This window comes from Leptidea sinapis, chromosome 24, assembly GCF_905404315.1.
Source record: "Leptidea sinapis chromosome 24, ilLepSina1.1, whole genome shotgun sequence".
NCBI lineage: Eukaryota > Metazoa > Arthropoda > Insecta > Lepidoptera > Pieridae > Leptidea > Leptidea sinapis.
The window spans coordinates 4581507-4608311 of NC_066288.1; the positions used below are offsets into that span (position 1 = coordinate 4581507).

The 26805-nt window shown below is 39.2% G+C and overlaps 1 protein-coding gene across 2 annotated transcripts in view; it reads left to right on the forward strand.

Moving 5' to 3' along the window:
- The window catches only part of LOC126971555 (1-phosphatidylinositol 4,5-bisphosphate phosphodiesterase classes I and II), a 147604-nt gene that overhangs the window by 112038 nt on the left and 8761 nt on the right, over positions 1 to 26805 (forward strand). Inside the window, exons 7-13 of one of the 2 annotated variants that reach the window (XM_050817853.1) lie at positions 7903 to 8085; positions 11997 to 12259; positions 14143 to 14309; positions 15712 to 15895; positions 18424 to 18581; positions 19096 to 19238; positions 21367 to 21594. In XM_050817853.1, the coding sequence (XP_050673810.1) occupies positions 7903 to 8085; positions 11997 to 12259; positions 14143 to 14309; positions 15712 to 15895; positions 18424 to 18581; positions 19096 to 19238; positions 21367 to 21457 (1189 nt within the window). In that variant the 3' untranslated portion in view covers positions 21458 to 21594. Of the gene's footprint in view, positions 1 to 7902; positions 8086 to 11996; positions 12260 to 14142; positions 14310 to 15711; positions 15896 to 18423; positions 18582 to 19095; positions 19239 to 21366; positions 21601 to 25256; positions 25434 to 26248; positions 26417 to 26805 lie in introns of those variants that run through there. The other variant, XM_050817854.1, reaches the window with a different exon arrangement.

The window sequence follows — 26805 nt, forward strand, 5'->3', positions numbered from 1 at the left end:
GAATAGGGGAGTCCCAGGCCCATGGGTGTCGTAAGAGGCGACTAAGGGCTTTTTAGAAGTGGGAGAGTCACGCTGCCGTCTTTTGACGTCAGCACAATCGGGCCAGACTCGTCCGGGTTAATTACCACACTCGCACAGAATACCGGCGTGAAGTAGCGGCCTAGTGCCGCTATGTTTCGCATAGGTTAGTGTCGAGGACCGGTGGCCATTGGGAATTCACTCCAATTTAAACGCCGTCCACCACCACCTTGAGACGGCGCAGCCGGCCTTGTGTTTCCTTACTGAGACGCAGATATCTCGACCTAGCGATACGTCATATTTAACGTACCCCGGGTACAAAATTGAGCACAATTTTTTGCCTCATGCCGGGGTATGTGTGTACGTTAGGGAGGATATCTGCTGTCGCCGTCTCGGCAATTTTGAGGGTAGGGACCTGTTCACTCTCTGGCTCCGCGTAGATTTAGAGAACCGCGTCCGAATCTATGCGTGTGTCTACAGGTCCCATAGTGGTAACGCAGAAACCGATCATCTCATGGGCTGCGTTCAAGCGGCAATTGACGACGTACTTGCACAGATCCCCTCCGCTGAAATCGTAGTCTTGGGTGATTTCAACGGGCACAATGCCGAATGGCTTGGATCACGTACCACAGACTACGCAGGGCGATCTGTGCATAATTTTGCATTGGCGTATGGTCTGTCCCAATTGGTTGAGTCGCCAACGCGGCTCCCGGATGTGGATAGCCACATGCCGTCCTTATTGGATCTTCTGCTGACTACACATCCCGATGGTTACCAGGTCTTTGTCGACGCCCCTCTCGGAACGTCCGACCATTGCCTGGTCAGGAGTGTATAGTGCCTATCCGACGCCAACGTCGCAGACCACCAGCGACCCGCCGCGTTTGGCACTACAAGTCAGCAGATTGGGATGGGATGCGTTCCTTTTTTGCATCCTACCCTTGGGGCAGGGTTTGTTTCCCTTCGGATGATCCTAGTGCCTGCGCCGTTGCAGTAGCCGATGTGATACTACAGGGTATGGATATTTTTATACCAAACTCTGTAGTACCCATCGGTGGCAGATCACAGCCCTGGTTCGATGCGTCAGTTAAAGCAGCATCTGACTGCAAAAAACAGGCGTATCGAACTTGGGTTGCGGCGCTGGGCACAAAGGATCCGAACTGCACAGTTCTTAAGAGGAAATACAACCGTGCCTCCAGATTTTTTAAGCGGCAAATCGCCCGTGCAAAGTCAAAACACGTCGTCAAAATCGGCGAGCAGCTTTCCAGCTACCCGACCGGAACACGTTGGTCGTTGTCGAAAGCTGCTCTTGGTAACTTCAGCCAGCCGTCCATGCTGCCGTTGCACATGAGGAATGACACCCTGGCCCATACGGCAAAAGAGAAAGCCGATCTCTTGTGCACTCTTTTCGGCTCCAACTCGACTCTTGACGACAACGGAAAAACACCGCCGACCATCCCGCGGTGTCAGAGCTCTATGCCTGAAGTACAGTTCAGACAGAAAACTGTTAGGCGAGTTCTGTTTTCGTTGGACGTCAGGAAGTCGAGCGGGCCGGATGCATTTCTCCAATCGTGCTTAGAACGTGTGCCCCTGAGTTGACGCCGGTGCTAACGCGTTTATTCCGGCACTCTTATTCTAAAGGCGTAGTCCCTGACTCATGGAAGTCAGCCTTTGTCCATCCGATCCAAAAAAAAGGAGACAGTTCGGATCCGGCAAACTACAGGCCTATTGCTATTACCTCCCTGCTCTCCAAAATCATGGAGAGCATAATTAGCCGTCAGCTCTTGGTATATCTAGAGGGTCACCAGTTGATCAACGACCGACAATACGGGTTTCGCTATGGTCGGTCGGCAGGTGATCTTCTGGTATACCTAACACATAGATGGTCAGCGGCTATTGAAAGCAAGGGGGAAGGCCTGGCAGTTAGCCTGGATATAGCGAAGGCCTTTGATCGTGTATGGCACAAGGCGCTCCTCTCCAAACTTCCATCATTTGGGCTTCCCGAGAGCTTGTGCAAGTGGACCTCCAGCTTCCTCACTGGGCGCAGCATACAGGTCGTTGTCGACGGATATTGTTCGAACCCGAAGCCCGTGAATGCTGGAGTGCCCCAAGGCTGTGTGCTGTCTCCCACGCTGTTTCTTCTGCATATCAATGATATGTTGGACACCTCCAACATTCATTGCTATGCAGACGATAGCACTGGTGATGCCGTATACACTGGCCATGCAGGTCTCTCTCGGGAAATCGTCGACCAGTGCCGGAAGAAATGGGGAAAATTGAACCTTGTCCAATTTAACCCCCAGAAGACTCAAGTTTGCGCGTTTACCACTAAAAAAACCCCATTTGTCGTATCACCGCTCTTCGAGAACACTTCTCTTAAAGCCGCGCCTAGTATCGGAATACTGGGTCTCGAAATCTCGAGCGATTGCCAATTTCGTGGTCATCTGGAAGGCAAAGCCAAATTGGCTTCAAAGAAACTGGGCGTCATTAATAGAGCACGGCAATACTTCAAGCCGGCCCACATACTAGCGCTCTACAAAGCGCAGGTCCGGCCACACATGGAGTATTGCTGTCATCTCTGGTCTGGCGCACCCCAGTATCAGCTCGATCCATTTGACCGCGTGCATCGCAGAGCAGCTCGAATTGTCGGAGACCCAGTGCTATGTGAACGGCTGGATCACTTGGCGTTGCGTAGAGACGTCGCTTCATTGTGTGTCTTCTACCGCATTTATCACGGGGAGTGTTCCGAAGAGCTGTTTAACCTGATTCCTGCCGCCGAATTCCACCTTCGCACGACACGCCACAAGTTAGGATATCATCCTCACCATCTGGATGTGTGGCGGTCCTCCACAGTGCGGTTTTCAAGGAGCTTCCTTCCACGTACTACAAAGCTGTGGAATGAGCTTCCTTGTGCGGTGTTTCAGGGACGATACGACATGGGTACCTTCAAAAAAAGCGCGTACACCTTCCTTAAAGGCCGGCAACGCTCCTGTGATTCCTCTGGTGTTGCAAGAGATTGTGGGCGGCGGTGATCACTTAACAACAGGTGACCCGTACGCTCGTTTGTCCTCCTATTCCATAAAAAAAAAAATTGTTTTTGTGAATTGGCGGCAAAGCTAAAACTCTTGTTACACGTGAAAATGAACATAACGTGATAAAATTTTCGGTCAATGGCTTATTATAATATGTGCCACTATTTACAATTGGTCTAACGAGTTTAAACGTGGACGTAGCAATCTCAATGATGATCCGCGTGAGGGACGTCCTTTAATAGCGACTACTGAAGATAACATCAGTGCTGTGCGACGCATGATAGAGGAAGGTAAGAGAGTGACCTTTCAGCAGACATGGGCAAGCCTAGGCATTGGTATGAGTCAAGTTAAAAAAATATTACACGAATATTTAGGCGTCAGGAAGCTTTGTACCAGATGGATTTCCCATTTAACCGACGACCAGAAACACCTTCGCATGGACTGGTGTCGCCAAATGTTAGATAAGTTAAACGGAGGTGACTCAAATGCTGTATTTGACATCGTCACAGGTGATGAAAGCTGGATATATTGCTACGAACCCGAAACCAAAATACAATCAGCTCAGTGGGTGTTTCCTTTCGAGGATCGGCCAACTAAGGTAAAGAAAGGAAGAAGTCAAGGAAAAAAGATGATTGCCTCATTCTTTGGTCGGAAAGGTCGCGACAGTTGTGCTAGAAGATGGAAGGACAGTTACTGCAGACTGGTATGTCAATCGCAATTTGCCTGTTGTATAGTCAAATATTCAACAGAACTGTTGAATTGACTATGGCAGGTGTCGACATAATGAGTCATCTGCCATACAGTCCTGACCTGGCGTCCTGCGACTTTTATTTATTACCAAGGACTTAAAAATTAAATTCGAGGTATTCGCTTCACGAGCCCTGAAGATGCGGTAAAAGCGTACGAATACCATTTTCTAAACATTTTCAGTGTTACCTAGGTATTTATTAGTAAACTTAATAATACTATAGTTGAAAAACTTATTAGCACCAATATTAGGATAATAACCATGTTTAGATATTCCTGATATTTCAACGTTCCTAAAATGTAAACTCTATAATATGCTGTTGGAGGTGTCGGAAAAAATAAGGGGTCTGGGAGCTTTTTAACGAAAACGATGTTTAAGCCCTTTGTGATATAACAAAATAATGTATGGTGGAATTGTGGTATGGTGGACAAAAAAAGGATGGAAAATGTGTAAGCAAGGATAAAATTTCTCAACAATTCTGATGCCTTTAGACTACATTATTCCCTAATACTTACATATTTTTTTCCTATTCACAGAACATCATCTATCGGGTCAGCTAGTAAATAAATCTTATATTGACGTTAACGTTCACAACCGCGAAACTCAAAAATGCTCGAATCGTGGTAAATACATACGTGGTAATCACGTGGTCAACACAAAACTATCCCCAAACACTGTCGACGACTGATTAATTATTATGATTGATGTCTGTATGATTGATGATTATGATATTAAGAGCTACTTTATACCAATGATATTTGATGATAACTAATGATCTTTATTGCTAGACAGATACTGATATCAAATCGATATCGTTAACTATAGATGTGCGTTTTGATGGATTGCGCTGATTGGGAAAGTTGATGCGGTTTGAAAGACGCCCATATTACAACTTTAACGTGGAGCAGTCCGTACTTACATATTGTAGGTAAACAGTCCTTTCTGTCTGTTCATTTTTCATGCATGTAATTAAGCCGAGAAAGCAAAAGTTACCTGTTATGAACATTTAACAAAAAGTCACCAAAATTGATTGGGCCCTCGAATTTTCACAGCACCACCGTCAATAAAAATAAATTCAAGATGTCAAGATTCTGGTCTAAATTTTGGGATACTTGTTCTCCAATAACGGCATCATTATTTGACTGTGGTAAATGATTTATCAAATTTGAATGAACATAAAATGAGAGCTGTTTCAATAGGACTTACAAGAAACAAACACTTCACTCACGTGTCGCTTTCGACTTGCTTATTCATTTAATTATATTATGTGTCAGTCTTCTTAGATATTGCATTTTTTCTGTCTTATTCGGAGCTAATTTTGACTCTGTTGAGTGATGTATGTACCCACAATGAAAAGTAATTGTTTTGTCTTGTTCTAGACATATCATAATGTAAGTTCTAGTCCGTAAAATATGAGGTGTGGTACATATCTATTATGTTTTTTTATGCCAATACGGGACTAGACGAGCAGCACGTTCAGCTGAAATTAATTGATTCGCCCTGTCCAATGCAGTGCCGCTCATGATTCTTGAAAAACACAAAACTTCTGAGCGGCACTACAATTGCGCTCGTCACCTGGAGACATAAGATGTTAAGACTCATTTGCCCAGTAATTTCACTAGCCACGGCACCCTTCATACCGAAACAGTAATGCTTACAAATTACTGTTTCACGGCAGAAATAGGCACCGTTGTTGTACCCATAATCTAGCCACCTTATTATCTACCTTATTTACCTCCCACTGGTAAACTGTATAAAAGGAATGAGACTAAATAAAAATATCCCTCAGTCTCGGCATTAGGTAGGCTCGTTACGTTCATTCATTCTATATTTTTATAAAGCATCCCCTTCAGGGTAATCATGTAGCATCCGCCATGCACTGAGAGCCTTTGTTCGCATATAGCTTTTCTCGGATGCATCCTGTTGTGTTCGAGTAAGTAACACATAAACGGCCTTACTAATAAACTTGGTATAAAGTTGTACTTTATAATAATCCAATAATAAGGAAAACGTTTACAACACTGTCAATACAATGATAATTCTGAACTTTTCCGAATGTCAAGCAGCCTTGCAAATAAACGCGGGAAACGTTATACGTCCGCATAAACCAATTATAAGCAAAATGTCTTTTTGTAAACATTTTGCATATTCTTGGTTTATTCTCGGTTATAATTTTATAGCATGTTTATTTGTAAGACCGTAAGCGTTTTGTCATTATTATGTAGGTAAATTTTATCCCATAAATAAATGAAGTGTTACTACATTACCGCACTTCGCGATTATTTTGTTCGCGCAAGCGCCGCCAGGTCCGTGTGACCGCCTACGATTGGACGCCCTGCGATCAGCGTGTACCGCCGCGTCCGGGTATATTTATTACTTAATTTGCGGTTAAGGTTACTGAGTAGTCATTCAATGTTTATTTCGAATGTAATTTTTTTCTATAGATCGCCAAATATCACACCCTCGAGTATCCTTGTCACAAGTCATGCTGTGTAAATAGACTACTATTTTAAAAATACAAGTGCGGGGGGCGACGGGGCGACTCTCGTCCAAATAGAAGTTCCTCACACCCATTCTTCCGTTTTCAGAGAATCTCAACTACGTTATATTTCAATTCTGGTTGAAATAAACATATCCGATCATACTTAATCTCGTAGAAGGCTTTAAATTGATTTTGCTATGAAAATGTATTTCAAAGAAAGCACGAAGAATAATGTTGCGAGTTTTCATGTTGCAAGATATTCTCTGAATTTCTTATAAAGTGAAAGGTTTCATCTTAATTAATTAATGGAGTTTAACTTTTTTATCTAATTAATATTCGCAACTAAGAAGATATAATTAAATTATACGTCATTTTTTCTAATTATAATAGTCCTATTCTTGGTGATTGATTAATATACATGATAAATGGGTTCCGTATTGTTGAAATAACAAAGTCATCAATAAAACGATTTAGTTAGTCCCAATTTTTTTTGGTAATACAGACAGCAGTATAATAGAATAGCTATATTCATTTACTTCAGCATTAAAAATAATAGTAGTCTCATAAATATAATTTTGACATTTGGGTAGAAATGTAAGTATGAACAGGTTTTTTGCAACGTTACTTAGAGTTACAAGCACATAATTAACTCGTAAATTTTTTATCAATTTAAAAACTTTCCGGATTGATGGATAAAGCCCCCGCAACATAAGCTGAAGATTCGTCAAAGTCGGCTTGTAAGAGCTACATAAAATGCCTTAAAAAAGACAGCGCTGAAACAGACTGTTGAAAAATTAGCTTCTGACCAAAAAAATCTTGATTTGAGTCGTGCAATAGCAGTGTAGTTTCAATAGACATTTTTTTGTATTGACTTTCACTGCGTAACTGCCATTTACCTGCTCTACCAAACAATTGACAAAGTTAGATAAAACACTTCTTAAATGATGAAAAGGGGGACAGTCTCCCCGAAAACGTGATCTGGAATGGTCACGAAACGTTCGGTTAACTGAAATGATAATAAAATTCTAAATTTTATCCAAAAATCTCATGTAAAAATATAGTAACAATATCACACGCAATTTTTTAAGTGTTTTATTTAAATGTGTAGCACTCGCGTTAATCAAAGAAAATATAACGACAAAAATAGATTTTTTCAAAGCTGTCCCCCCATCGTTGACTCAGGTGTTAACGCGTAAATTGCAGCACTCAAATTTAGAAGTAGTGCCGAACTTTTTTAAAGCCACCGAAAGGCTTCAAATAGCTTCATCCTTCAATTTGTTAAAAGCAAATACATTACAAATATCAATATGTATGTAAATTGTGAGTAGGCAGTGTTGTAGCCTTTCAAAATATTCAATTTCTAAACTCCAAAAATATACAAAGTACACGTTAGAAACGGATTTTCATATAACTTTACTGCGCGCATATTTTCGCAATAAGTGACGCACTTTCGGTCCATTTCCCGCGACAAGGTGTAGTAAACGTATCGCTCGAAAAAGTTATTAAACATCTGATTGAAAATTGCCAAAATGTAACCCAAAGTATCATTTTTTTTTAATTTAATGTCAATACATACATTATATAATGGATCAATATTTAGAATGTAATGTCCTATGTTTCAACAGGTTTTTAATGTCGGAGGACAATCCTATCGTCGCGCCCAACAAGCTCGACCTCTGCGACGACATGGAGCAACCGATGGCACACTACTTCATCAACAGCTCTCACAACACGTACCTGACCGGGCACCAGATCACCGGCAAGTCCAGTGTTGAGATCTACAGGCAGAGTTTGTTAGCTGGTTGCAGGTGAGGGCGAGCATTCTTTATCTTTTCACGCATACTTGTTGCGATCCAGTCTTATGATACATTAGATAATATTATTAATGTCTCAGTACCTACTTTGACCATTGTAATATGTACGTTATTATATTATGACCGGAGACTCAGATTTTTTCTTTTTTTATATACTACGCTGACTGTTTTATAGGAATTTGACAATAATATTTCAAAACATCAAGAATTATTTCGTATAATGCTCCCTGTTGTTATATTATAATTGTTTCACAGTGCAACTGTCAAACTGTGCGTCACTAAATTCTCTCATAGAAAATATGTCCATACAATAGAAATTTTGAAAATAAATATAATTATGGGTCCCAAATCGAAATAAAAACTATCCTATCTCTCAAGCACTCCATGAAGTAATCCCATTAAAATCCGTTCATTAGTTTAGGAGTCCATCGCAGACAAACAACGTGACACGTAATTTATATATATTAAAATTAAGATATAAGAGGAGGCAAACGAGAAAGAGTATCGAGTGATGTGAAGTGGTGATGCAACAGCCCAGGAATATCAGCAATACTCCTGGTCAAGAGATGCGTTGCCGGGCTTTAAGGCGACACTAAATGCCAGCTACCTTGAGCAAAATGAGTTCACGGCTGCCGGCCCGCCATCTATGTAACAAGCCAATATTTTCATAATTCTTGGGTGGAAAACAGTTTATATGCTTACAATCCTCCTTATTCACTACTAATCTGAATAATTGAACCTACACAAAAAAGTACAAGCTATAAGAATAACTTTTCTGAAAGAAGTACTAAAAAAATGCGTCACGCCATGCTAAAAAACTTGTTTAACTTCAAAGAAAAGTGATAGTTCAAAAAGGCTCAGCAGTGTTAACTATAATCAACAGCAAGCTTTACCAACCTACAAATAAGACTTAAGGATATGTGTAACAGGATTAAGTAGTGTTCATAGCTCGAAATGCTATACTTTCACCACAAAACTTGTCTAAAAATATCATGTTTGCGTGTTTTCTGCTTACTCTTCGCCTTAAGTGGGGAGTATGCTCAACGCTTGAAATTCCTAAGTCGTTCCGAACCGCTACGTTCGGGAAACCGCAGCCGATAATTGATTCCACAAAAGGGCTTTGTGAGACCAAAAGCTTCTCACAAACGGCGTTGCGGTTTATAGAATGTAATACCAGACGACAACATGATGCGGGTGGAATTTCGCAGTTTGATGTAAAGTCCGGTGGTGAAATTCGGCTACTGGTATCAACCTCAACAACTCTGAGCATTTTATGTAATATTATAATATGTGAAATAGATAGAGAGAAGCCGATTGGAGATGACTTGAAGTGTATTACTGTGCCTGAATTGAGCTTTTTAGAGGTCATGTTGGCCTCAAATCACGTCGAAATTTTATTACCAATTACTGTTACTACCTACATCTTTTAGGCTAGATAACATATGATCGCGTTCAGTCCGGCGCTGATGAATTTCTACACGCGTATAGCCACGTCGCGTTAAATTGAATCGTCGGTCCGCTGACGCTCTATGGCGATAGATTAGTGCGTTCAGTGCCAAGTTGACCGAACGACTGCCCGTCGGTCGAGCAATAAATGCAGGCTTACTCCAATTTTAATGCGACATTTGTTAAAATTCGCTTATAAAACCATAGTTTTACAACAGCTATCTGCACCGACAGATCATGAGCGGTGAGTTAAAAGAATTACCGCAAGAATATTCGGAGATTTACGCACTGTTTCCATGGGATCTTTAGTCACTGCTTGTTCTAGAGATTTCTTAGTCCGTAACGTTGACTCACTCGTGGTCATCTGATCTCGTAAATGAAAGAAGAAGATTTGCTAAGACAAATGCCAGATAAATCCACAGTTTGCTAGGAAAACAACTAACAAGGACATCGAGATTTTTCTTGTCTAACGTGCCAACAGTCTGTCATCATAGCACCTAAACATTAGATTTAGTTAAAGGCTATACACGGAACTGACAAACTGACTGAACATAAGGTGTTTTCTTTTACTGTTGCGTCGCCACATCAGCTCTTCCTCTTACGTTTCTTAGCTCTGTTTCGCCTTCGCTCGTTATATCTGAATAGGGCCTAACGCGAACCGTGTCGCTGATACGAGTTTGCTTATCAGCAAACGTGTTGCGTTGAAAATCTCCAAATTAATGTTACAAGAGTTTGTATTGTGTAACAAATTAATAACAAACCGTTATCGAGGCTCGTTATTGAATTCCAGCTAATGTAAACATTAACACGGGAGACGTTGTTTTTAATAGATTCGTTTATACATCGATGTATTAAAAATAAATCACCTATCGCCGGATATTGTTCGATCGCGTTATTATTTAAAAATGTGCTGTTTAGTGTGGATACAGTTTACGCGGTTTTTATTATGTTTTGTTGTTTTAAAACAACTAGAGGCTGTAATTCGACTATAGTTCATAAATATTTTGAGATATATTTCTTGGCATGTTATTACTATTATTTATTTATTATTTAATGGTAAAGAACAATTCCAGAGGTCTTCTTTTCTTCCAGAGGTCTTTCTTTATATTGATTTTTTTTTTATGCCTGATTTTTGTCATCTGATGACTCTTATTGCTAATTACAATTTAAATAATTATTGAATCATTTAATTAGTTTTCACTTTTTTACCTCTCCTTCATGTAAACTATCAGAATATCCTTTACCTTCAAAAATATATGCCCCAAACTTAAGTAGAACGGATGCAATAAACTCGGCAGGCTTTTTAAGATAAAATAACATTATTCTCTAAAAGAACCTCTTGTCAAACATTAATTAACACTTTGATGAAAATAATATTGTTTAAAATGTTTTTGAAAGTGGCGATGTAGACCACTTACTTTTTGTTAATGCGTAATTAAATTTGTTGATCGCTTACCAGAACACTGTAACGGCAACGTGTCGACGAGTTTTTATTATACTTACATCACGTACACAAAATTGTTTTTATTTAATTATCATCCCATGAGCTGATTCCGTCGTCGGTACTCAATTAGCGGTAATATTGACGGTTATGGAAAATGTTGAGAAACGTGCGCATACAGGTTTTGAGTGATCATCACCGCCTACATTCTCCTGCGATACCAGAGGAAGCACAGAGAACGTTGCCGCCCTTTTAAAAGAGTGTACACGGTATTTTGAAGGTACCCGAACTGTCGTATCATTATGGAAACACCGCCCAAGATAGGTGGTTTTATAGTGTGGTTATACGGAGAAGACAGTTCCTTGAAAACCGCACTGTATTCTACTGTAAAGATGAGCATAATTTCCAATTTTGTGGTGTGTTGTGCCTAGGTGGAATTGCGGGAAATTCAGGTCAGGCGGCTCTTCGGAACACTCTAACAATTTGAGCAGATCTGCGTTGTGGTCAAATGGTTTGAGGCTATACTGGAGTACACCAGACCAGAAGAAGTGGACTACGCTTTGAAGTATTGTTATGCTCTATGATATGACCCCTAAATTCTTCGAAGCTAATTTGGCTTTCCCTTCGAGACCGATGTATTCTAATTCTGCGATGCATTAAAATGGTTTTTGTGGCTAATATGCAAACTTGAGTCTTCAGCGGTGATATTCGACTGCTTGGACATCAAAATTGGATCCACGGTTAGAGTCTGGATTATATGTAAACATATACTAACAGTGTAACATCGTGTCACTGATGTGTTACACGGCTTATGACGGTCAGGTAACGCTCGACCGACGTGCTACCAGCGTAAGCTGAACTCTATTTGAAATGTTCAACTACACTACTCGAAGCTTAGCTTTCATTGGTAGTTATAAACTTACACTACAGAACTTAATCCCATATCCGCGTGAATAGAATAGAATATAAAGAAAGGAAGAAAACACGTTTTTCTTTTATTACTGTTTCTCTTTTGTAGGTGTGTGGAATTAGACTTCTGGAATGGACGCACCGAGGAGCCGGTCATTGTACACGGGTACACTTTCGTGCCGGAGATCAACGCAAAGGAGGTCCTGGAAGCGATCGCTGAAAGTGCCTTCAAGACATCCAACTATCCAGTGATCCTGAGCTTCGAGAACCATTGCAATCCAAGGCAGCAGGCAAAAATCGCTAATTATTGTAGGGAGATATTTGGTGACATGCTTCTAGACAAACCGTTGGATTCCCATCCGCTTCAGCCAGGTTAGTAGCTTTTTTACGTCATCCACTGAAATAACAGAACAGGCTTAGTGTTGTCATAAAAAAGTTTAACTATCTTCATAAATTTTCTTAAACATTTTTATACTTATTGATAAAATGCCTACCACTTGAATGGTATCATACTACACTACGGTGGTAGTGGTATTTATAAGCAAAGCCGTGTATTATAGTAATACTAATTGTCTCTTCCACTTTAGCGGACCGTTCCTTCTCATAATATTTTTGATATATTTGTCGAAGTCATCTGGTTAATTCATTCCATAAAAGTCATCATAACTAAGTGAGATGTTTGAAATACAACTTGAATGAAAATACATTGTAATGTTTATTTAGGGTTGTTCAAGTTGGTTAATATAACATTATGTTTGTTGGTCTAGTGAACATAAATGAACATAAAACATTTATTGCGTGCCGCGCTAATTCATCCAGATGGCAGCGACATATTAGATCCGTATGGATCCATTCAGATGAAAATGTCTGATGAATATTTGTTGCCATCTATGTTAAGTGCTCCCTCACTTATCAAACAAAGCTAAGCATGCTTTTACTCAAATTGCATGATCATCTCCTCACATAAAATGGGTTAAAATATAAAATGTTCGTTTGATTGATGTCAAACAATTTAATCAATTGTGTTTCTGTAACTGACATCTGATAAGTCCTTCTCACGTTGTTTAATTTGGCCGCGGCGCAAAAGACGTAGGTACTTCGATCCGAAGCTCAGTGGACCAAAGGGTCAAGCTGCCAGACTGAATCAGAAAAATTTAATATTTTGGTCAAAAGTCTCTCTGGTCTATGTAGACACATAGACCAGATCTTCAGCAGAGACCAGTATGCACAACTATCACAATAACAGGCCACTGATGACTAAATGGCCATTTGCAGTAGCTCTAACAACACATCAAAATAGTTTAATAGAACTTTTAAAACGAAATTTCAACCCCGTTACTTTCCGATCAATTAACGATCAATGAAATTTGTTCTATCAGATGACACGGATATCTTTGAAAAGATCCCGTGTGCTATTGCTAGAGATCCTTTGAAAGTTGTTCCATCAGATGACACGGATATCTTCGAAAAGATCCCGTCTGCTATTGCTAGAGATCCTTTGAAAGTCGTGCTATCAGATGACACGGATATCGTCGAAAAGATCCCGTCTGGTATCGCTATAGATCCTTTGAAAGTTGTTATATCAGATGACACAGGTATCTTCGAAAAGATCCCGTGTGCTATTGCTAGAGATCCTTTGAAAGTTGTTCTATCAGATGACACGGGTATCTTCGAAAAGATCCCGTGTGCTATTGCTAGAGATTCTTTGAAAGTCGTACCATCAAATGACCTTACATTAAGTAAACAACTATTTGTTATTTTTTATCTGTTTGTTTTTGTAATAAGTAAAAATAGAAATGTAATTGATTCTCTAGACGTTTAGTCTCTTTATTTTGATAAACTCATTTTAATACTAGGCCAATGGACGCTCTCTTTCACATTTCATTGTTTAAAATCGTAACACGTACAAATCGTAAACTATTTTTGTGATTGTGTATATAACTCGTGGGCGTTATCAATTTGGGGCTAATTTAATTTACACGCAAATAATTTAAAAAGCAATATTATTAGATTAAAATAACACTGTTACTGAGTCTATTTCGCCATCGAGTAAAGTGATAACGATAATATTTTTGTCACGGCGAATGCTATTATTTTAGCAACAACTAGAATGAATTTGTTTAAATTATTACAAAGGATTTGATTCGCACTCATATCACATGCCACAAGGTTTCAGTGAAAACAAAGTTAATTATGTCAAAAGTAAAACTGAATCCAGGATACAATACGTAATACATGTCATTATATTGTTACAGGAGGCGAACTGCCGCCACCGTCTTTTCTGAAAAATAAAATAATCATCAAAAATAAGAAGAAACATCATCATCATCACCACCACAAGAAAGAGGAGACTGTGGTCTCAGATGAGGCTGAACAGCGGGAAGTACAGCCTCAGGGAAACGGGGACATTTCCCACGGCCAGGTAGCGATTTTACATCTATTATAGTATACAAATTGACCGAAATCGCGTTCACTTTGTTATATAATTTCATTCTTAGAAATAAATGCTATTCAATGTCATACCGTGTTTACCGATCGTTAGCTTCTATGTAGAAACTACGTCTGATCTTTGGTCCCCAAAAATATGTGAAATGAGCATCAAATCTTCAAGAAGGGCCGATACGGTTCTGGCACTCGGCGGGCCCTGCCGTGGCACGCTACGCTCTCCTTGTGCGTTGTGCTTACAGTGTTAATTTGTTGTTGGGAAGTGAACAAGGATGATTCGGTTCTTTAAAGACCGGGTTTTGAACGTACGTAACGTTTAAAAATATCGCGACAAAAGCTTATGCATTGGAGTGAATATGTATTTTAAAGTACTAGATTTTATCCGTGTATTTTCTTTAAAAATATCAAGGCAGAAAGCTAATCCATTTGAGTAATATTTTACTGAGATAGATTAGGTATTGTCGAGTAATATGCATAAACAAAAGCTCATCTGTTTGAGTCTGACTACTGACTCAAATAGTATATATAGCCTTTGTAAATTCATGGTCAAGTAAGAAAATCTGATTTATGTCATTACGTACCCAAAAAGGATGTTGAGTACAATTGTACAATTGCATTCTACAGTCAAAAATATCTAAAGCTATTATTTAAAGAAAATGTATCATATAATTCAAACTATTCTGTTCGATGATTGTCTGAACATAATATTGAATACATATATTATGGTACGAGACTTCTTAAGCAACTCTCAAATTGTCAGCTATATCAATACTGAAATTCATCAAAATCAGTATTTTGTATTTTTTTTTTATGGAAGATTTAAGTAAGATTTAATTTTAAGGATTACAAACGAGTGTACTGGTCACCCAATGATCACCGCCGCCGACATTCTCTTGCAACACCAGAGGAGTTACAGGAGCGTTTTTGGCCTTTAAGGAACACCTTCCTTTTTTTTAAGGTGGTATCTCGTATCCTCCTGGAAACACCGCACTAGGAAGTTCATTCCACAGTTTTGTAGTACACGGAAGAAAGTTCCTTCAAAGCCGCACTATGGAGGCTTACCGAATTATATATCCTTTATTTTTATTGTAATTATTACGATATACCCTATAAAACTATAATAATTAATAAATCCTACAGAACTAAAAGGTCCCGGGTTCGAATCCCGGTAGGTGCAAACATTTATATGATGAATATAGATGTATGTTTCCCAATCATGGATGTTTATATGAATGTATGCTTAAGTAAGTATATTGTATTAAATATATCGTTGTCTTGTACCCACAGTACAGGCTATAACTAGTTTGTGGCAAGATAATTTGTGTGAAAGTATGTCAATATTATTATTTTATAAATATATTCCAATATACATTTCGTAGCTAGTGCGCCAAGGTTCGTCGGAGTCGTCGGGGACGGACAGTTCGAGCGAGGAGGAGAGCGCGGTGGGCGGAGCAGAGGGCCCTTGCACTGAGGACGTGCGCGAGAGCCACGCGGCCGCTGAGATATCGGCTCTGGTCAACTACGTGCAGCCCGTACACTTCAGCTCCTTCGAGAACGCAGAGAGTGAGGAACACTTATTATAATTACATTTAACTTATTTATTAGTCTTTTATGTATATATATATATATGGGGCAAACGGGCAAGAGGCTCACGGGACGAGGAAAGGTGTGTCAAGAAATGCGTTGCCGGCCTTTAAGGTGGGAGTATGCTTTTTTCTTGAAGGTCCCTAAGTCGTATCTGTTCGGGAAGAACGCAGCCGGTAATTGATTCCATAAAGTTGCTGTGCGAGGCAAAAAAATTCTAACAAAACGCGCGGTTATGGAATGCCAGACGTCTACGTGTTGCGGATGGTACTTTGCACGTAATGTCCGGAATTATGTATTGAAATATTATAAAGTATGAATTCGGCCGCTGGAATCAACTCGATCAGCTTCTCTGAGCACTCCCCGTGAACCGTGGTACCGACTAGTTTCGGACCATTCGGAGATCCTTCATCAGGGTGAGTGTAGCGGGTTCGCGATAACGTCCCGTCTCATACTGCGGACTTGTGCTCGGAGTGCGCGCCTGGACAGGGCGGGGGACGCGGGATGCGCCTGGTGGGTGATGACATTCATAAATTAGTTAATAATGTCTCACGAATGCTTTAATAATTAATAATTATATTTGTTTCTTCGCGTCGGATTAAATATTTCCTAGTTCTCGCTAGTTTTTATTTATTTAAACCGGCTTTACTCGGTGTTGGTACCTGTGTGGTTGGTACGACTAGTATCGACCATTCGGAGATCTCCCTTATCATGGTGAATGTCCACTACATTTCGCAGTTATGTCCCGTCTCCATCTATCAGACCGATGTATCGTAAGTAAAGGCGAATAATGTCCCGCGAAAGTTTTTAAAGTTTAATTGTTCTAGCTAGACACTTGTGTGTCGCTTATTTACTTCAGCTCAAGTCAGGAATTTTTTAGTTGTTCGGAATCCGATGGTATTTTTGACTACGTTTTCTATGCGAACCATGCATCGATCAGATTGATAATACGGGCGATTCTATTTCAAAAGTGATTAATTCTTTCGACTTATACATAATTCCATGTGTTACTCGCATTCAGCACCAAACACAGATCTATACAAGTTCACATATTTCTTTAACTACATTATTATTATTATAATGTGTTTATACTGGTCTATTCGTTGGTGTGATAAAAATAAATATTGATCTCAATATAATACAAACGAATTCACATTTCATAGGAAAGTAAAAATGAGCAATTTTTCAATTTACAACTATCTGATAACGGCTCATGCATACGGTCAGTTAACCACAAATCCATCAAATCACCATGGTATGAATTTCCATCAACATTATTAATTGCTATACTTCTCATCCTATCCTTATCTATTGTAAGTTGGTGGAGTTTTTGCGAACATATCTGAGTAGCAATTTCATCTCTATATTTTCAATAAAATTATGATATCGAAAAGAAAGTGTAGTGATCAATATCACGACAAACTAAGCTAATAACAAATAAGTATCCGTTTTGTAGTGTGTGTAACACCTTTATACACCTATACACACACTCATCTCTCCAACTAGTATATAAGTATTCGCATAGACTAATAAAGGGGATTACTATCGCAGTCAGACTATAATCATTTCAATACACAAACCTCCAACATCGCAGTTTACTGGCTCACTACTACACACAGCACCGAGTGCAGGCGCACGTCTTCCCTGTAAGGTGTAAGGTGTGTGCGTCTAAGGCCTGGTATCCACTAAAGCGGAGAGGAGATTGCAAAGGAGCCTCCCACTGGTAGAACCAGGCTCCTTTTCCCACAGGAAGCCGGCTAGATTATGGGTACCACAACGGCGCCTATTTCTGCCGTGAAGCAGTAATGTGTAAACATTACTGTGTTTCGGTCTGAAGGGCGCCGTAGCTAGTGAAATTACTGGGCAAATGAGACTTAACATCTTCTGTCTCAAGGTGACGAGCGCAATTGTAGTGTCGCTCAGAATTTTTGGGTTTTTCAAGAATCCTTAGCTTCACTGCATTGTAATGTAGGTAGGGCGTATCAATTACCATCAGCTGAACGTCCTGCTCGTCTCGTACCTTATAAAAAAAAGGAGGAGAGGAGCCTCGACGCAGTCAGGTTATTTCCACCAAAGCGGAGAGGAGATGTGAGCTGTGAGAGCTCGAAATCAGTCAAGTGGTGTCTACGAAAGGAAGATGTCATCACGCCCGCCTAAATGCCGCGCCTCTTGATAGCTGGATGCGGCACAAAATTCTTTAGAAAAATGAGACATCTCCTCTCCTCTCCGCTTGATGCATTTCCACCTGCGCTAAGCGAAGCGGAGATGTGGAAATAGCGACATCTGATTGGTTATCAGAATACAACTCCTCTCCTATCCGCTTTGGTAGATACCGGGCCTAACGGCTGAATGCAACTCCTCTCCTATCCGCTTTGGTAGATACCGGGCCTAACGGCTGAATGCCAGGTAGACGACCACCACCTCTGCTCGCGTAGGTACGTGAGTCAATTTATTGTATCTGTTATATAGATACAAACACCGAAGGACGAATATGTGATATTTTTCAGAAAAGAACCGATTCTATGAAATGTCTTCGTTCGACGAGAAGCAAGCCACAACGTTACTAAAGGAGCGGCCGATCGAGTTTGTCAACTACAACAAGCATCAGCTGTCGCGAGTGTACCCGGCGGGTACGAGGTTCGATTCCTCTAACTTCATGCCACAGGTAATTTATTGTATCTATATAGTTTTTGGTTTTTTGTAGTTTGGTTTTTTTTTGCCTACTGCATATCGTATAGCTACATAAATTATAAGCTCGCAAAATATTATTTTAAATGCATTTGCTCAAAAAATATACCTTTCCATGTGTGTTTTACGTGCGGAATGTTATTTATTTATTCCTTTTCGCATTATTGGTATTTAAATGCATGTAACCTCCAATTTAGATGAGGGATGTTTTTAATCAAAAGATTTTGTGTACAAAATATTTAAAAATAAATAAATGTTATTCTTATATTAGAAGTAAATAGTACGCGAACGAGGTAACATGGGCTATATTTTATTATAAAAATATCCTTCGCGAATTGCAATAATGTAAGAAGTAGTAAACATTATAAAATTCCAATGTTAATTTTCAATACTTTACTAGCAAGGTATGAACGAAGTCGGGGCGAGCGATCAGTTATATTACGAGTTACAATAATCATCATTAATAAGGATTTAATTTTAACAATCTGCAGGTGTTCTGGAACGCCGGTTGCCAGCTAGTGGCACTCAACTACCAGACGTTGGATCTGGCCATGCAGCTCAACCTGGGAACCTTCGAATATAACAGGAGATGTGGCTACATGCTCAAACCGGAGTTTATGAGGCGGAAGGTGAGGTATAATATATTTTGTTTCTATTAACTTACTAATGTCATGATGTCTTTTATGCTGCAGAAATCCTTTTTTCCTATGTATTATAAGTATTTTTTTATGAAAATAAGGTTCAACGTTCAGCTAATGGTAATTGATACGCCCTGTCAAAGCAGTGCCGCACAGGATTCTTGAAAAACCCAATAATTCTGAGCGGCACTAAAATTGCGCTCGTCACCCTGAGACATAAGATGTTAAGTCTCATTTGCCCAGTAATTTCACTAGCTACGCCGCCCTTCAGACCGAAATACAGTAATGCTTACACATTACTGATTCACGGCAGAAATAGTTGCCGTTGTGGTACCCGTAATCTAGCCGGCATCCTGTGCAAAGGAGCCTCCCACTGGTAAATCTTACGAGATTATAATAGTAAGAAACTTTAAAGACATTAACATATTTTTAACTGGTACCTATTCTTGTTAATATTATTATGGATAATATTGAATTACCGATTTAACTTCCAATCTTCATTCAATAACATGTGTTATAATATAATACGTCTCATTCAATTCACGCTCCTTGTTATGAATTTATTTTTTATTTAACATACAATATTTTAAAACAATTCCTTAAATTAAAAAATAAGAAGCTGCGATCTTTTTTGTCCTAGAAGTATGCTTTTTACTATATGGGAGCGTATTCCGTATCCCGGGGTCCTTAGATAATTTATACGTCTATATAGAGTCTCTTGCTGTTAGACAACCGATGAAAACAGGTCAGGAATATTAGTTTAGTGTGCGTGTCAAGCTACGTGTTACACTCGCGATGTGTATGACACTTTGTGTTAGTGTGAGTGCATTGTTCCAAATAAAGATCAAAACTCGATATTTTTCTACGTTTTCACAACTATCATAGTCTATTTAGACGTATAAATGATCTAAGCCTGTATCAAATTCAAATTCAAAAAAATCTTTATTCACTGTAAAACTTTATAAGTTAAATAAGAAACATTAATTCCAACTATCTTTATCATTCAAATAATCTTTCATATTATAATAGGCCTTAGATGTTAATTTATTTGTTAATTATTTTTTCCTATAATCGTGCGATTTTGCGCATGCATTTGCGTTAGCAAAGTACCACTTTCCCACACGTTGACACGAGCGTGCGGGAATGTAGCTGAGCGTGCGGGAATATGGCGAGCGTGCGGGAATGTTTGAAAATAATTATAGTGGTCGAACTTTGCGCAACTTAATAGGAAAAATAGTATACGATACTCGTGCGCACGTAGGTCATTCTGCACTCGCTTCGCTCGTGCGGGAACGACCTACTTTGCGCACTTGTATCTTAATGTACTATATGTACTATATTATATCCACCTGCGATATGGCTGCACTTTCATTTGTGCTTCTATATGTCTCTTGCCCTATTTAAGGCCGTAATCTTATAGTTATTTATACAACTGTTGTGTGATAAGGGGTATTATAACACGAATGTGGGTTTATCACATGAGTGTTTTAATACCTAATTATCAACAGTTGCATACAAGACTTTATCTACACCCAGAATATGAATCTTTTAAAAGATTCTGAAACAGCTTACTGCTAACATTATAACAGCCAGTACTAGTAGTAACCTAATATCATCCATTACTGATTTTATAGAAATAAACTAAGTCTTAATGAAATAATTATTTATTTTAGTAGTAATTTACATTTTGTATTGTACAATTATTAAAATTCACTTGAATATTGTGTTCCTTTGCAGCATTTAAAATATCCGGTGGTGTGCTGTCCAAACTTGAATCGCTCATTATTTCAAGAAAAATGGCGGGGTTTCGAATAAACTACTTTTTTTTTACGGTGCGCCACGTTCTGGTAGTGTGGAACGCGCGTAAACGAAAATGTTCTTTTTTTCAAATTCATACAGATACCACGCATCGAGCAATAAGAATGTGGCTGTTTGTTGATACTCTTTGCGCATGAAGGGATCGAAAAAAAAACCAAGGAGTGTTGTTATGAAATTCAGTACAACATTACAACACTCGTTTGGATGAGCTAACTGTTTCAGAATCTTTAATAGAGGATTTAAAGCATGGGTGTAGAGAAAACCTGTTACACAATAGATCGGAGTTGATTCATGTTGTGCGGACAGGATCGGCGGCTGGACCCGTTCGCCGAGAGCATGGTGGACGGCATCATCGCGGGCTCGCTGTCCGTCAGCGTGGTGTCGGGCCAGCTGCTGACGGACAAGCGCTGCGGCACCTTCGTGGAGGTGGACATGTACGGCCTGCCGGCCGACACCGTGCGGAAGAAGTTCCGCACCCGCGTCGTGCCCAACAACAGCATCAACCCCGTCTATGGCGACGAGCCGTTTGTTTTCAAAAAGGTTTGTCTGTTCGTGGTCATCGCGAAGTGAATTCTTTTTGGGCAGATGTGTTTTGCCCCACTACAATTCGCCACTTTTCCCTGCTGGCCGACGGTCTGGTACACTCGTTCAATGGAACGCCCACAGCAGACTTAAATTGGTCGGTCCATCGCATGGGCGAGCTTCCCCGCCCTCTGGTTCGTATTACTTAGTATTTATTTTAAGTGACACTCTCACTTCTGGGACTAAATATACAAATTTAGTTTGTACCAAAATTCATTGACGAGGTGCGACCCGAACCCGCGAATGTAGGGTTCCGTCCGAGTCTATAAACTGAGAGTTGTACAAGATATACCAAAAATTTCGGTCGATACGTCACTCGGACGGTTGGTTCAGTTGATAAGTGCATATTTAATCCCAGAAGTGTGAGATATCACTTAAAAATAACAAACGGTTTCGATTTGCAAGAGCGACATCTCATATATATATCTCTTAATATACAATTATTAGGGTAGAGCAGATTATGTAAATAATAAGTGTAAGTAATAATAACTGTAAAGTAGATCCTGTAGATGAAGCCACATTTTGAAAGACACATACCAATATGTCGGTTGATTCATCAATCGGACGGTTGATTCAGTTGGGAAGAGCGCTCGGACGGAAACCGAGAATCGCGGGTTTAAGTCCCGCATCGTCTATGAATTTTGATACAAATATTGTTGCTATATTGTACAAATATTGTATTGTACTGTTATTGTTTTTAATGTTTTTTATATTAGGGAAAGGAACGACACGCGTAATCTGATAGTAAACGTTGGCTGCCTCAGAAGGTTATTCTGAAATGTCTGATTATTTGAATTACAAACATCCTTGAGATCAAAGCTACTCAACTGCAGTTAAAATACCTTAAATATAATGAAGTTTAAAATAACTTGTATTAAACTTTTTACTTATATTACTTGTGGATTTTTTTTTGAAATTAATTTGTAAGCATAATTAAAGACGAAGAATTTTTTTATGATAATGCACTGCTAACAGGATATTCATTCTAGATATTTAAATTCAAATTAAAATATTTTTATTCAAAATAGGATGTGACATCACTTATTGAAAGTCAAAAACTACCACCCATTCCAAAATGAATGCCTCAGACCTGAGAAGAATGGGCGCAAAAAACTCAGCGGGCTTTTTTTTCATCGAATAAATATGTTTACAAAGTAATATTGTACAATTAAACTTATTATTTAATAGCCTGAGGGCGGTCACTCCATCCCCAATCTGTACTTTCTTATCTTTACCACACAAACGTTTTTTAACAATTATTTTGAATAACGTTATACTTTTGTTTTGAACATTTTCTGGGATCTTGTTGTAAAAGCATATACATCGCCCCACAAAAGACTTACTAACTCGACTTAGCCGAGTAGCAGGCATCATAAGTTTATGTCTTTTCCTGGTGTTAACATTATGGTTATGACAGTTTCTGACAAATTCACTTATGTGCCTATGAACATACATTACATTATCAAGAATATATTGAGAAGCAACTGTCAAGATGTTAATTTCTTTAAACTTTGCTCTCAATGATTCTCTAGGACCTAGGTTATAAATAGCGCGAATAGCCCTCTTCTGCAGCACAAATATTGTATTAATATCGGCAGCGTTGCCCCATAGCAATATACCATAGGACATAATACTTTGGAAATAACTAACGTATACTAGTCGCGCCGTATCTATGTCAGTTAATTGTCTAATCTTTTTAACCGCGTATGCTGCAGAACTAAGTCTGTTCGCCAATCCTTCAATATGGGGGCCCCATTGTAATTTGGAATCTAGAGTTATTCCAAGAAATATAGCAGATTCCACCGGTTCTATCACCTCTCCGTTTAACAAAACATTTGCATTTACATTTTTGACATTTGGTACGGTAAATTTTAATGTATTTAATTTTCTTGCTATTTAACAATAGGTTATTAGCGCTAAACCAGTACACGATGTCAGATAAAATATCGTTCACTTCGTCATACATAGCTTGGTTTCTTTTCACTTTGAAAATCAGTGAAGTGTCGTCCGCAAACAAATACTACCTTATGTTTTTTCTCTATAAGATTAGGAAGATCATTTATATAGATAAGGAAGAGGAACGGTCCAAGAATAGACCTTTGGGGTTCCCCCATACTGAGAAGTGTCCCAGGAGATCTCTTGCTATTCACGTCGACCCTCTGAATTCTATTGTTTAGATATGAAGTCAGAAGATCGAGCGCAGTTCCTTTTATGCCATATTGGTATAGCTTCCTGACCAGCGTTGAATGTTGAACACAATCGAAAGCCTCAGATAAATCACAGAAGATGCCAAGTGCATTCTGCGATTCCTCCCAGGCATCAAAAATATTCTTGATTAGCTCAACACCTGCATCCGTTGTTGAACGTCCCCTAGTAAAGCCAAATTGTTTCAAATGAAGTAACTTATGAGAGTTAAAGTAAGTAAGCATTTGGCTTAAAATTATTTTTCAAAAATTTTACTAAGGGTCGGCAAAACCGACACAGGACGATAGTTATTCGGGTCAGAAGAGCAACCCGACTTAAATATTGGTGTAATTTTACTATGTTTCAGACGGTCAGGAAACACGCCACGACTAATACAGTTATTAAAGACTTGCAAGATATGTTGCTATGACGTCAATTATTGAACTTATTATTTTAACAGAAATGCCCCATATATCAGCAGTTTTTTTCATGTCGAGAGACTAAAAAGTTTTTATTATTTCTCTAGTGCTAACAAAACTAAAATTGAAAGTTTGTTGGTATTTTTTAACATTTCCCAGAAGAAGTGACTCAGCAACACTGGTGGAGGAGTCAAGAGTGTTTGATATAGAAACTGGAATGTCAGAAATAAAATTTCTCAAAAGCAGAAGCAACTTCCTGCTGAGATTGAATTGTAGTATTGGTTATTGATAAATTGTATTCAATGATGCGGTCTTTCACTCTTCCAGATTCCCAGTTAATCACATTCCAAGTTATCTTTATTTTATTCGGTGCATTTTAATTATCTGTCTGATATGCATAGACCTTGCAATAGAACGAACACTTTTAAATAATTTAGAGTAATTTTTAACATACTCGAGAAAAGATGCATCATGATTATATAATGATCTCTCACTATATAGTTCATATAGTCTTTGTCTGCTCCTATGAATGCCAGCTGTTGATATTATATCAAATGTCACAGTTACAAATTACAAGTTAATGTTAAAGTGGTCATATTAAAGTTTGATTGTTGACAAGTTAAAGTTTGAACAAATATAAACTTCTTATGCCTACTACTCGATTAAGTCGAATTAGTAAGTCCTTTATTGGACAATGAATATGTTTTTACAATATGATCTCAGAAAATGTACAAAACAAATGTGTTACGTAATTTAAAAGAATTGTTAAAAAACGTTTGTGTGGGAAAGGTTATTATAACATAAACGATGTTCTTTATGATACCACAGACACCCTCAGGCTCTTTAATTATAAATGGTTAATGTACGGTAGTTTTTGCAGATTTCGCGGGGGTTATTGCTCTAATAAATTATGTTCTGCAATTGAAAAAAATAAAAAAGGAATGTAAATTTTCAAAAGTGAAGCAGCAGAGATGGGTTGTGTGATAGATTGCCACGATTGTTTGTGGGCAGGTGGTGCTGCCGGAGCTGGCCATGCTGCGGGTGGCGGCGCACGAGGAGGGCGGGCGCCTGCTGGGCCACCGCGTGCTGCCGGTGCCGGGGCTGCGGCCGGGCCTCCGCCACGTGGGGCTGCGGACGGAGCTGGGGCTGCCGCTGGCCGCCACGCTGCTGCTGCACATCAAAGTTACGGTAAAGATATATATACAAACTATGACTGTATAATATTACCAAGAGGTGCGAATTTTGTAATGAAAACTTTAGGCGCATTGAGTACTTTCGGGAAGCTAAAAAACTTCAGAACACATCACCGAAATACGTTCATCTATATCTTAATGTTATCTCTATATTTTATTATTTCCGAACTTTGTTTTTTATCATAACGCTCTAACTTCCGTCAGTGATGTACAAAATATGTTTTAAAAATGATATAATATTTTCCTTAAATCTATATGAAATTAACAGTTCAATTTGTTGATAGTATTATCAAATTATTTCTTGGTTGTTAATAATAATACAGGAATACGCGCACATAAAACATTCTGGGGGTGCGCATTTAAGACATGTCACTGTTATCGTTGTATTGTATGCGAAGTACTTGGGGACACTTTTAGGGCAATTAATTAGCCAGTAACTATCTATAAAACTACATTTCAAAATCGGGAAGTGCCCTTTGGCACTAGATCTTTCATAAACACCAAAATCGAAAGTGCCGTTCGGCACACTACACCCTAACCAAGTTCTGACTCTCATTCTATTTATAAGATAGTTTATTTTGCATGGTCTAATAGCTCGTTTCGATAGTTTTCTTAAATATTCTCTAATATCACCCTAATTATAAACAATCTATTAATATACGTAAAATAATACGCATTGACAGGCCGCTCCTAGTGCGTCAAAATGGCGTCGATCTATGGCATACCGCGGCACGCTAGCCGATCACGGAAGGTTAAAGATAAGTTGGCCCATTTAATACAGTGCATTATAGATTTGAATTATGATTGCAGGACTACGTGCCAGACAAACTGTCGGAGCTGGCGGAGGCTCTGGCGAACCCGATCAAATACCAGAACGAGATGGAGAAGCGAACGTACCAGCTGTCAGTGTTGACTGACGACGCTGAGGAGATGACCGCGCCCGACATACCCAAGCCAGCCCCCGCTGTCACGCTGACCGTGAGTTGAGCTGCCACAGTACTACTCAGTTCACCACCTTCTCAGTATTAGCACGCTGATACTTGAGGTCACCCATAACTTGTAATTCAATTATATATATATTTTTAATGATAATAAGGGACGAGATGAGCAGGACGTTCAGCTGATGGCAATTGATACGCCCTACCCATTACATTGCACTGCCGCTCAGGATTCTTGAAAAACGCATAAATTCTGAGCGACAATACAATTGCGCTCGTCACCAGAAGACCTAAGATGTTAAGTCTCATTTACTCTGTGATTTCATTAGCTACAGCGCCCTTCAGACCGCAACACAGTAATGTTTACACCGTACTGCTTCACGGCAGAAATAGGCGCCGTTGTGGTACTGAGGCACTGGTAGAGTGATA